The sequence below is a fragment of the Lissotriton helveticus genome, chromosome 6 (assembly GCF_964261635.1).
Source record: "Lissotriton helveticus chromosome 6, aLisHel1.1, whole genome shotgun sequence".
NCBI classification, from domain to species: Eukaryota; Metazoa; Chordata; class Amphibia; order Caudata; family Salamandridae; genus Lissotriton; species Lissotriton helveticus.
Genome location: NC_136067.1, coordinates 1,296,559,691 through 1,296,572,775, shown reverse-complemented (window position 1 = coordinate 1,296,572,775; position 13,085 = coordinate 1,296,559,691). Strand labels below are relative to the sequence as shown.

Here is a 13,085-nt window from a genome sequence, read left to right as displayed (position 1 = left end):
GTTGAATGTATATATGAAATTGAGTATAGTTTTTGCATTAGCAGCAACAAGTCATGAATTCAATGAAATTATTGATGCTGATTATCATTTATTGTTTGATTTTTGTAGAACTTATTTCCCTGATGAAGGCAGTACACACTGCCGAAATGCATTGGAACAAAAGTGAAATAAAACGAGAGTATGGCATAACAAATTATTGAGAAGAGGCATCATTTGTTAATCATTGGATTTATAATTTTGAATTTAAAAACCCGGAGCAGGGTATTCAGCACAAATCGGTGCCCAGGGGGACAGGAATACCCGATTAGGTATCCCTGCTACTTGTGGATTATAGCCTTATCGCCCCAGACGGGGGACGAACCCTGGAGGCACGTAAAAAGCAGCAAAAACAAGATTACCAGCGGTGCACGATTCTAAACCTTAAAGCATATATCATAAAAAGGGGACATTAAAAATAAGATTGTACTATTGCAATGACAGGGCTAAATCCTTTCAATACTACAATTTAGCAAATTATAAAAATCCGTTTTCTCAGGATACTTTTAAAAAAACCAGACATGATTGCAATGCAAATTTCACTTTGCAATTGTTGTAGGAATAAATACGCTGGTCGGCATTGCCACCATAGGCCTGCTTCAGATACTGCTTAATCCACCTTCTAAGTTCATTCTCATAATATTTACAAAATAAAACCACGTGAAATGTGAATTGCGATGATAGATTATCACACGGGCAAAACCCCAAATTCCTCGACCAATCATTTTTAGATGGAAATGTTACCAGGTGATGGAATGTTTCAAATCTAATCCTGGTCAAAATAAATCTATCAAAACCCTTTATGCAATGAAGCAAGTACGGTTGAATAGTGTAGGAGGCCAGGGTAATTTGGTGTTGAATCACTGATGTTTTAGTAATTTCGCCCGATAGTCTAAGCAGATTTAAGTGGTTCATACATAACATTTTCAATTCCTTTCTTGATATTGTGCAGATTAGTTCAGGGTTATTATATAGATCGGGTCTATGCAGATCTGTTAACGTTTTTCTGACATAGTCTAACCATGGGATATTTCTTGAATTATCCAATGCCATTACATTCTTAATGATTTCTCGATTAAGGCCTAGGGCATCAGCAGACCAGACTCTCTGCCAGAGTAAAATAGGTTGTAATTTTATAAGGTCTATGATAAACTCCATTCCCAATTCTGCATGACAATTAAAAACTGAAGTACCTTGAGGTATCGCTAAAAGATATCTTAAAAAACTATTTTCTACCATTTGTATAGACGACACATTCTGAATACCCCAAATACCCGCCCCATAAAGTGCTATACTTCTGCATTTAGCTGTGTATATTTTTAAGAGGATTTTTAAGAGGGTCTCCGGTGGTCTTTTTCCCAGTTTTTGGTCAAAATTCATTAATGCTGCAATTGAGCGTTTAAACAGTAGGGTCCTGCTCTTAACCGCGGGACCCCAGGAGCCGATCTTAGAGTGAACGAGTCAAAATCGTTTATCATTATAGCAGGAACTCCGAGAGGCACAAAGGCTCCATATTTCCATCTGGCCTTTAAGAAAATCGAGGTGGTTGACTCTTTTCCTTATCTGGGGACGTTGTTTGATAGTAAACAGTCATGGAATAACTTGGTTGAGACCAGAGCCCTGGGCATGGAAAGGGGCCTTCAAGCTATAAAACGCTTAGCTAAAAATTTAGGAGCTAGCCCACTGGAAATGATTAAGACCATATATCAAGCGAAGCCAAAGGCAGCTGCTACCTATGGAGCGGAAGTATGGGGAATGGCTAAAATAGATCAGCTTCAGAAAGCGGAGGATGCCTTTTTTAAGCCTAGGGCCTCATTACCTCCCTCTACCTCTAATTATATTATACATCTTTTACTGGGCCTCTCTTACCTGTGTGATTCCATCAGGTTAGCACCTATCCTTTTGTGGATTTCAATCTGGCGTAGGGATCGCGTTGATTTAACGCAACGCATGATCAGGGACTGCCTGAGGCATGAGGGTTACAGCAGAATTGGCTGGCTTAGTTCTGTTCAGGCTGAACTAAAAGCAATTGGGCAGGAAGAATTATTTAGGAACCGCTTATTATGTACCAAGGTATCCAAACGGAAAATAATCGATCTATTTATACAAAAGGCTTCTGCTGAACGTTGGAAAAAGAACAGGTGTTTGCAGTCGTTTATAGTTTATAATGGACTCCTACCCAGACTGGGGGAAGGCTATTTTTATCTTAACCATGTCAAAGTGGCTTAACATAGGTTTATCCTGTTGCGATTCCACTTGAACCTAATCCCACTAATGCTGGGGTTTCCAGAAAAAGGGTTCAAGCTTTCAGAACTAGGCCCCTGCCCGTGTGACAATTCCTCCCCCCAGTCTGGTTTACACTTGTCGTTCTTTTGCCCATTTTATTGTATTGAAAGGGAAAAGTTCCTTCTCCCAATTTTAAGGTGTCAAAATTTCTCTCAAAGTAAAGTTGCACTGTATTTTCTAAAAGCCTTGCCTAACCCTTTCGTTTGTTTTGTGATAGCATCCTTTTTATGGGCTTGTTGGAGAAATAGAAGGGTAAGAAGTTTGCCGTAATGAATCTCCAAGGATGGATCAACTTGGTTTTAATCTGATTTTAATTGTTTAAAAAAAACCTTTTAAATGTTTTTGGTATTTATGTAAATGGTTTTATCATAAAATCTGTTATGAGATTGTACTTTTATGGTCTGTTTATTAATGGATTGAATAAAGATTCAAATGAAATGAATGAATGATTCATCCACCAATGGCATATTGTGCCATACGTGTTAAACTGTTCTGATTAATTTATTCATTTGTAAGAGGTGTATGAAAATGCTAATTTGTTCTGTAAAATGATAATCGTCTAGAATATTGTTTGTCTTGTTTTCCCAGGAAACCTCTTCAGAGGTTAATAGGCCAGATTCTTTTTAAGATCCAGGTGTCTGCTCAATTTTTCTCAGCATCTGTGCCACCATCACATGCTTAGCCATGGTACTCAGTGGTGTAAAAGCGGTCTTCTTTGACTTGGACAACACACTTATTGATACAGCTGGAGCCAGCAAGATAGCCATTGAGAAGGTGAGGACATTTCATCATACTTGTGTATTTGTTAACGTGTGACTAAAAGAGTAAGATTAGTAAGAGCCACTTGGTTACCCTTCATCTGTCTCCCACAAAATGAACTTCGATAAAATGTGGATAAAAATAGAGATGCTTTTGAATGAACAGCCACATGGGCTATAGACTCTGCATTTTAATGTTCGTGTGATCGCCGATGGTGCATGTATAATTGATCACATTGACTATACTCACACTCATATCAGAACCCCAACAGAAGACCACAGTAAGCTATTCTGTATAATAGTATATTTTAGGACAAACTCAGCATTTCTATTGATAACTTGTTTATTCCTTCCATTCTTTGGTTCAGTCATCTGGCTACTTTCTTATTCTTCTTGACTCCCTGTTGCATTCCTCTTTTCCCATCCTTGGAAGGCCTCTATCTGTATCAGATCTCAAAGTTTGCAGCTTTACACCATTGCTGCTCCACGTGTTCTCTATCAAACTAGGGTATCTTAGACACATTTAAGCTTGTCTTTTGTATCTAGCAGGTCCTTAAATTTCCAAAATTCAAGTCATTCTTTGGTATTGGTGTGTATCCTTACTTGCTCTACTTTAATATTCCCGGGGCCCTCCGAGGTAAATTGCATAAGACAATTTCTTCATAACTAATTACTCCTTAAAATTGGTTGTTTCATTTGACGTTTTTTCACGATCTTCCTTAGTGAGGTTGTTGATCGGAGTATAGACAGATCTTGAACTAGAATCCTGCCAAAAGCATGCTTTATAATCGCATCAAAGCCAAATGGAGTTTCTTCATGACACTTTCTCAATATTCTAACAGTTGAATGAACACAAGGCTCTCCGCTTATTATGGGCAGAGGAGGGTAACATGATGTAAACGTTTGAGCAATAAATCAATGTTGTATACATTAATAAGTAAAGAAAATCAGTAAACTGACAATACTGTCAATACTGTTAACTTTGGTTCGGTAATAAACCAACTATTGTTATAATAAATAAAGCAGGTCATTGAACTAGAAAAATGTGGGATGGATGCACGTGAGATTGGAATATGTTTGAATAATGTTTAAGGGGTGAGCTAGAACGTTTGAGCTGCGTACAGCGTTGACCAGGGCCAACCCCTGCAGCGAGTTTAGGTCAAATCCTTAAGTTGATCCAGCCTAAACTCTGAGATTGACCTCCATCTGTATGCAACTGTAGCGGGCCAATTTTCTCAAGATTTTGTTAGATCATTTGTAGTTGTGTTATGCTGGCTTGTAGAGTGCACTATTACCTGGGAGGATATCCTGGTGCTTATCAGGTCTGAGTATAGCCAAAGCTAGGGCCGAGTGGGGCTACTCGATAAGGCAGGTCTTTAGCTTCTTCCGGAATTCAAGAAGTGAGGAGCAGCCTCTTATGTGAAGCAGTAGGTTGTTCCACACTTTAGGATCAATGACCAATGTAGGAGAAGGCTTAACCAATGGATCTGGTTTTATGTATCCGTGGGATGTGTTCAAGTCTGATTCTGGACGAACTGAGGTGTTTGGATGATTTGTGAAAGCAGATGTGATTGTTGAGGTATGCTGAGCCAGTGTTCTATAGAGCCTTGAAAGTGTGCGTGATGAGTTTGAATTGTGTTCATTTGGGAATGGGGAGTCAGTGGAGCTCCTTCAAGTGTGGTATGTAATGAGTGTGGCATGGGAGGTTGAGAGTGATTCTGGCCTCTGAGTTCTGAAAGGTCTGCAATCATCTGGTGAGTTTTCTGTCGATTCAGACATAGAGGGTGTTCTAGTAGTCCAGCTTGCTTTTGACCAGGACATGCATGATGGTTTTTGTGGGTGCTGATGGGGAGCAGTTTGAAAATCTTCTTCAGCATCTAAAGGCTATGGAAGGATGTGGTGGTGATGGCACTGACTTGGGCGGTTACATTGAGTTTGCTGTGGATGATGATCACAAAGGTTCTTGGTGAAGGTGATGGGGCTGGGTGTTGGTCCTATCTCTTTCGGCCATCAGGTGGAGTCCCACAGTGATGTGCTCTTCAAAATCACTTTTATTGTTACTCATTGATTAAACAGCTCTTTGTAATGGAATAGACACAGGACCATGCAGACACCAAGGATTGAACACTTCTGCTTCACGTTGATAATCTTAAACGTTAACTACCACAAGGCCCCAATTGACTCTGCTTACCCTAGTTACTTAATAAGAGTGCCCAGATACAGCTCCAGCTGACTAGCCATCCTCATGTTTTCTAAAAATATTAATAACTAAAATATATATATATATATATATATATATATATCGCCAACACTTCAGGAAGCACCAAAGTGAAGACCGTAGGTAGCTTGCTCGAGTTTCACTCGAGCACATGCCGACAGTAAAAACACCAAATTCAGGCTTCTGTTGATTTTCAATATGCCAGACGCGTTTCAGGTTTCAAACACCTTTCTTCAGTGGCAGAAAGCTGGAAATGAGAGCATCGCTTTGTAATCTGCTGATTAAAGCACCTGCCTATGTAGGCGTGGCACTCCCTGTGCCTCATGGTGCTTGTAGTCCATAATCCCCCAGAGGGTGCCATGCTCATTTCCTCGATAAAAGCAAACATTATTTCACCCCAGTGGGTCGATGCACTGTACCTGGGGTTAAGTCACTGCGCTGCTTTGTAGTGGACGAGAAGTGAACTCTGCGCATGCTGCAGCCCTGAAATGAAACGTGCGCTGCATCCTCTGTAAATTCCTTGCTTGTTTCAAAGCTCGGACAGACCCGTACTGTCGCGGTAGGTCGTTCCCTGTAAGGCGTGCAAAGCCCCAAATATCCAACACTTCAGGAAGCACCAAAGGGAAGACCGTAGGTAGCTTGTAAGAGTTCTTTATTTTCACTGGAGCACATGCCGACAGTAAACCATGCGGGTCTGTTCGAGCTTATGAAATAAGCAAGGAGAAAACAGAGGAAGCAGCGCTCATTGCATTTCAGGGTTGCAATGTGAGCAGAGTTCAGTTCTCGTCCACGACGAAGCAGGGCAGATATCAACTCCAGGAACAGAGCATCGACCCACTGGGGTGAAATCATATTTGCCTAAATTATGGATTGAGCATGGCACCAACTCGGGGAATTTAAAACTACAAGCACCATGAGGCACAGCGAGTGCCACGCCTACCCAGGCAGGTGCTTTAAATCAACAGATCATAACGCGATGACTAATTTCCAGCTTACTGCCACTGAAGAAAGGTGTTTGAAACCTGAAACACGTCTGGCAACATGATATGAAAAGAAGCCTGAGCTTGGTGTTTTTACTGTCGGCATGTGTTCGAGTGAAATTACAGAACTCATTCAAGCTACCCACGGTCTTCCCTTTGGTGCTTCCTGTACTGTTGAATATGAATATATATATATATATATATATATATATATATATATATATATATATATATATATATATATATATATATATATATATATATATATATATATATATATATATATATATATATATATATATATATATATATATATATATATATATATATATATATATATATATATATATATATATATATATATATATATATATATATATATATATATTCCTCATCAAAGGACGCCCAAACAAACACACGCACTCCACGGGCTTGGTAGATAATCACGATTTATTTCAGTGCCATTCCCCCTTCACCAACGCGTTTCACCCAGCAGGGCTTGTTCACGGTGCAAATTATCAAGAGTCCATTGTCTCTTTCTACATTAAATACATTTCTTCCACATTAGCACATTATGATGCATTGTGGGATATGTAGTGTTATATGTGTTTTCCCAATTTGTGAAAAAAAGTTGAATTTCTTATTGTTTTCTTATACTTTCAATTCTACATCATACATTTATACTTATAATTCACAATGTCATTTGGGGATGAAATTCTATATTTGTTCATCAGGTGATTTTTATATTCACTATTAATGTTGAGTTTAGTCTTTAGCCTCCTCGTAATGGTCTCAGTGACCTATATATTTATTGGAGGATGAACGATCATTCTGAATTTTCGAGCTCAATGCTTTCCCATTCTCATTGCATTAGTTCTCTTTGTGAAATTTCCTGATTACTAGTTCATATTTCTTCTTTCATTTTTATCCCCTTGTTGACATTTTTATCCTTCTGATGTTGTTGATTTGATTTTCCTTTCTCTCCTTACAGATGTATATATAGCTCCTCATCCCCGTTAAGACCCAACGGGGTCTTCGTTTTGAATCTTATTATTAGTCTTGATTCCAATCTTCTAAGTTTTAATGTTCTATTTCCTCCTCGTTCGTTTATCGGAATCGTTGCTAGCTCAAAATATTTCATGTTCTCCCAAGTTTTGCCAGGGTGTGTCATCATGTGTTTTGATGTGGCGTAGGTTTGATCCTTGTTTTGTATTGCCCTGGTATGTTCTAGGATTCTTTTCTTGAGAGGGCACGTAGTACTACCTATATACCTTTTTCCACACTCACATTCTAGGCAGTATACTACATGTGTGGTATTGCATGTGATCTTCTCTTCAATTTTGAAAATTTTTCCTTGTGGATCCATGATGTTCTTGATGCTTTTTCCAATCTTACATGCCTTACACGCACTACATTTGCTGAATCCTTTCTGATGCTCTTGGAACCATTCATCCGGGCGTTTGTTGACAAAATGGCTGTTGACTAATTTGTCCGATAACGATGGAGCTTTTCTATAGGAGATTTGTGGCCATTTACCCAGTTGTTTTCCAATATCTGGATCTTTGGTTAAGATGCTCCAGTATTTTTTCAGGGATTTTTGTATCTTTGGACTCTCTTTGCTGAATGTCATGACCATTCTTATTGGTTCCTTTGTAGAGATCTCATTCTTATTGTTCTTTTTCCTTATGAGAATATCAGACCTAGTTATTGCTCTTGCTTTCATTTCTCCTTGTCTGATATCATTATATTTGTATCCTCTTTTTAGGAAGCGTGCTTTCGTGTCTTTGAATTTTAAGTTCATCTCATTTTGTTGGGAGCAGTTTCTTTTCATTCTTATAAATTCACCATAGGGAATGTTTTTCTTTATGCTTTTCGGATGAAAGCTTTTCCCATGTAAGATGCTGTTTGTCGCTGTGCTTTTGCGATGGACAGTTGTTTCAATTTTTTCTGCTTCAACATACACTTTAGTGTCCAAAAAAACAACCTCTTTTGAACTTATACTGTAGGTGAATTTTAACCCAACGTCGTTGTTGTTCAAGATATTAAAATAAGTCAAAAACTCCGCCTCTGTACCATCCCATAGGAGAAAGAGGTCGTCGATAAATCTCAGCCAAAGGGGTATCTTGGCTGTATAGCTGTCGTTTTCTTCTCTCCAAGCTATGGTCTTCTCCCACCATCCCATAACTAGATTCGCATAGCTTGGAGAGAAGGAAACTCCCATGGCAGTCCCACATTTTTGTGAAAAAACCTCCTTATTGAATAGGAAGATATTGTTCCTAAGACACATTTCAATCATTTCTGTAATCATGTTATAATAATTCAGTTGAGCGATTGGTTTCTGTTTCAAAAAATATTTTATCGCCTTTAGTCCAATGTCGTGATTGATAGAGGTGTATAATGACACCACATCAATGGTTACTAGCATATAATTATGCTGCCATTGGGTGTTCATCAAGATTCGAAGGAAATCCCCCGTGTCCTTTATGTATGAGGTTAATGATGTAACCATGGGCGCTAATATACTGTCCACAAATATTGAGACATTCTGATACAGTGAGTCACAGCTGGAAATGATCGGTCTCCCAGGCGGGTTGTCTAAAGTCTTATGCACTTTCGGCAGAAAGTACATAGTTGGCATTACCGGAGTTTCATTTTGCAAAAATTTCATCTCCTGTTCTTTTAATAATCCATCTTCTTTCCATTTTTTCAGTTTCAGACTGAGGTCTATAGTTAGATCCTTTAGGGGGTTCTTCTTCAATCTCTGGTAGTTAGTCAAATTATTTAGTTGTTTCATTGCCTCTTCTATATATGCTGTTTTGTCTTGAATGACTATATTTCCCCCCTTGTCGGCAGGTTTGATCTCAATAGTCGTGTTTTTCATTAGTTTTTCCAGTGCCTTTCTTTCCTGCTGGCTCAAGTTCTCCTTTGATTGGCCGTGTTTTGTATTGGAAATCTTCTCCAAATCTGAAACTACTAGTTCGTAGAATGTATCCATTCGATTTCCTGGATATAATATCGGGCAGAATTTGGATTTGTCCCTGAATTCACTTTTAGGATGTGCATCTGTCTTGATTCCCATCATTTGCAACATTTGTGTGTCTGTTATTGTGTCTCCTTCTGCCTCATTTGCTAGTTCATAAGCTGTTCGCAAACTCTCAATTTCCTGGATCACCATTTGTGGTTGATTGTCTTCTCCTGTTTGTATCGATTCTTTTTGTTGTTTACTGAAGAATTTGGCTAATTTTAATTTTCTGACGTATTTGTATAGATCTATCTTGGTTTCGATAGGGTCAAAATGTTTTTCAGGGCAAAACGTCAATCCTTTATTTAGTAAGCTTTCCTCCGCTCTGGTCAGGACATGCTTGGATAGATTTATTATCAAATACGGTTCCTTTTCAGCTTCTTCTTCTATTTCCTCACTGTCCGATTTCGTAGGGGATAGCTTCTTTTTTCTACCGAGGCTCCGTCTTGTTTTTCGTCTTTTCTTTGAGATGGTTTGTGTTCTCCACCTCTCCCTCTGTTCATCCCCCTTCCTCTTCCTCTCCCTCTCGGATTTTGTTGGTCTAAATAGACCAATTGCATCTCTTCTAAAAAAGAGGGGCGTTGGCCAGTGCTTTGTTGTCCTTCTCCTTCACTGAAGTCTGTATCAGATTCACTGGCTGTTACATTTAAGGTTGATTGGCTTGGTCTTGTATTTCCCTTGATTTGTTGTTTCAATGTTTCGAAGCGTTTGGCAAATGTTAGAATGGTTCCACTCTCATAATCATGTTCATCGCGTCTGAACTTGCGTTCTTTTCGCTCCGCTACTTCATTTTCATGTCTCTCCAAATTTCTTTCCATTTCTTTTCTTAGTTTTTTCGTATTTTCTTCATCATTGATGGCAAGTATTTTTTCCTCCAATTCAGCAATTTCTTTGTGTAATTTTGTAGTGTCTATTTTTGCATGTTTCACTATTATTCGTAGCATATTTTTGGAGCATTGCATATTATTTTCGCCCCACTCTTCCAACATTTCTGGAGTAGTATCTGGGTGATTGGGTAGAGTGAAGATTCTCAGACCTCTCGGTATTCTATCGCATTCAATATACTTTTCCAGGGTGATGATTTCCCAGCTTTTTGTTATTTCTCTCTTTAGTTTTCTTTCTAATTGTACGAACAGTTGTTTGTGGCTTAGGTTTCCTGATTCATTCCCTTTTTCCCTTTCTTTGTTCCTTTGCTCTGGTTGTTTCCCTTTCTGAAACATGCGCTCTGCTCTTTCTGAGCGCTTCATGGCCCTCTCTTCCATGATTAATATTTAAGGAATATCCTCGTTGGTAATATGCTTTCAAGAAGGGTAGAATTAGTTTAAGTTGTAACGTGATGATAAGATAAACAAACAATTTATTTTTGGTTTTCCGATGCAGGGGAATATCTCATGGCTTTTTATTGTGTTATTATTTCGTTTGCAAGTCCGTGAGCTTATCGGCTTGTATAGGGAGTTTCTGTAGTTGCTGCCTGCAACTTGCTTTTAATTCTCCCTCAGCTCGCTGCGACCCCCAGTGCCACGCTTAGTTTAAATGTCTGGCGCTGCTTCGCACTCACCTCCTTTCCGTCGTGAGCCTCGCGAAGGCGTCGTGTGCTTTCTTCCGCTTTGTAGAAAAGCCGGCTTCTGGGTTTGTTTACTGCTTCGTAAAAATGCTTCGGATTATTTTCGGTCGGGCGCTATTTCAATTTTCAATTATTTTCCACCAAGTTGTCCACTTCAAGAAATGCGCTCTTTTCACAGCTTGAAGTGGACAACTTGGTGGAAAATAATTGAAAATTGAAATAGCGCCCGACCGAACTGCCTGCCTGAAATTGATGCGGATTGAATGTTCTGTGGGACGGGACTCCTGCCTCGTGGGATACGCGAAGGCAGAAGAATCATCTAGCAGAGAAAATAATCCGAAGCATTTTTACGAAGCAGTAAACAAACCCAGAAGCCGGCTTTTCTACAAAGCGGAAGAAAGCACACGACGCCTTCGCGAGGCTCACGACGGAAAGGAGGTGAGTGCGAAGCAGCGCCAGACATTTAAACTAAGCGTGGCACTGGGGGTCGCAGCGAGCTGAGGGAGAATTAAAAGCAAGTTGCAGGCAGCAACTACAGAAACTCCCTATACAAGCCGATAAGCTCACGGACTTGCAAACGAAATAATAACACAATAAAAAGCCATGAGATATTCCCCTGCATCGGAAAACCAAAAATAAATTGTTTGTTTATCTTATCATCACGTTACAACTTAAACTAATTCTACCCTTCTTGAAAGCATATTACCAACGAGGATATTCCTTAAATATTAATCATGGAAGAGAGGGCCATGAAGCGCTCAGAAAGAGCAGAGCGCATGTTTCAGAAAGGGAAACAACCAGAGCAAAGGAACAAAGAAAGGGAAAAAGGGAATGAATCAGGAAACCTAAGCCACAAACAACTGTTCGTACAATTAGAAAGAAAACTAAAGAGAGAAATAACAAAAAGCTGGGAAATCATCACCCTGGAAAAGTATATTGAATGCGATAGAATACCGAGAGGTCTGAGAATCTTCACTCTACCCAATCACCCAGATACTACTCCAGAAATGTTGGAAGAGTGGGGCGAAAATAATATGCAATGCTCCAAAAATATGCTACGAATAATAGTGAAACATGCAAAAATAGACACTACAAAATTACACAAAGAAATTGCTGAATTGGAGGAAAAAATACTTGCCATCAATGATGAAGAAAATACGAAAAAACTAAGAAAAGAAATGGAAAGAAATTTGGAGAGACATGAAAATGAAGTAGCGGAGCGAAAAGAACGCAAGTTCAGACGCGATGAACATGATTATGAGAGTGGAACCATTCTAACATTTGCCAAACGCTTCGAAACATTGAAACAACAAATCAAGGGAAATACAAGACCAAGCCAATCAACCTTAAATGTAACAGCCAGTGAATCTGATACAGACTTCAGTGAAGGAGAAGGACAACAAAGCACTGGCCAACGCCCCTCTTTTTTAGAAGAGATGCAATTGGTCTATTTAGACCAACAAAATCCGAGAGGGAGAGGAAGAGGAAGGGGGATGAACAGAGGGAGAGGTGGAGAACACAAACCATCTCAAAGAAAAGACGAAAAACAAGACGGAGCCTCGGTAGAAAAAAGAAGCTATCCCCTACGAAATCGGACAGTGAGGAAATAGAAGAAGAAGCTGAAAAGGAACCGTATTTGATAATAAATCTATCCAAGCATGTCCTGACCAGAGCTGAGGAAAGCTTACTAAATAAAGGATTGACGTTTTGCCCTGAAAAACATTTTGACCCTATCGAAACCAAGATAGATCTATACAAATACGTCAGAAAATTAAAATTAGCCAAATTCTTCAGTAAACAACAAAAAGAATCGATACAAACAGGAGAAGACAATCAACCACAAATGGTGATCCAGGAAATTGAGAGTTTGCGAACAGCTTATGAACTAGCAAATGAGTCAGAAGGAGACACAATAACAGACACACAAATGTTGCAAATGATGGGAATCAAGACAGATGCACATCCTAAAAGTGAATTCAGGGACAAATCCAAATTCTGCCCGATATTATATCCAGGAAATCGAATGGATACATTCTACGAACTAGTAGTTTCAGATTTGGAGAAGATTTCCAATACAAAACACGGCCAATCAAAGGAGAACTTGAGCCAGCAGGAAAGAAAGGCACTGGAAAAACTAATGAAAAACACGACTATTGAGATCAAACCTGCCGACAAGGGGGGAAATATAGTCATTCAAGACAAAACAGCATATATAGAAGAG

The 13,085-nt window shown here is 39.2% G+C and overlaps 1 protein-coding gene across 3 annotated transcripts in view; it reads left to right on the top strand.

The window, feature by feature from the left end:
* NANP (N-acetylneuraminic acid phosphatase) overlaps positions 1-13,085 on the top strand; it is a 96,327-nt gene that overhangs the window by 24,999 nt on the left and 58,243 nt on the right. For 2 of the 3 annotated variants that reach the window (XM_078649041.1, XM_078649042.1), the window contains exon 2: positions 2,911-3,096. In XM_078649041.1, coding sequence (XP_078505167.1) covers positions 3,007-3,096 — 90 coding nt within the window. In that variant the 5' untranslated portion in view covers positions 2,911-3,006. Of the gene's footprint in view, positions 1-2,539; positions 2,575-2,910; positions 3,097-13,085 lie in introns of all 3 variants that reach the window. The other variant, XM_078649043.1, reaches the window with a different exon arrangement.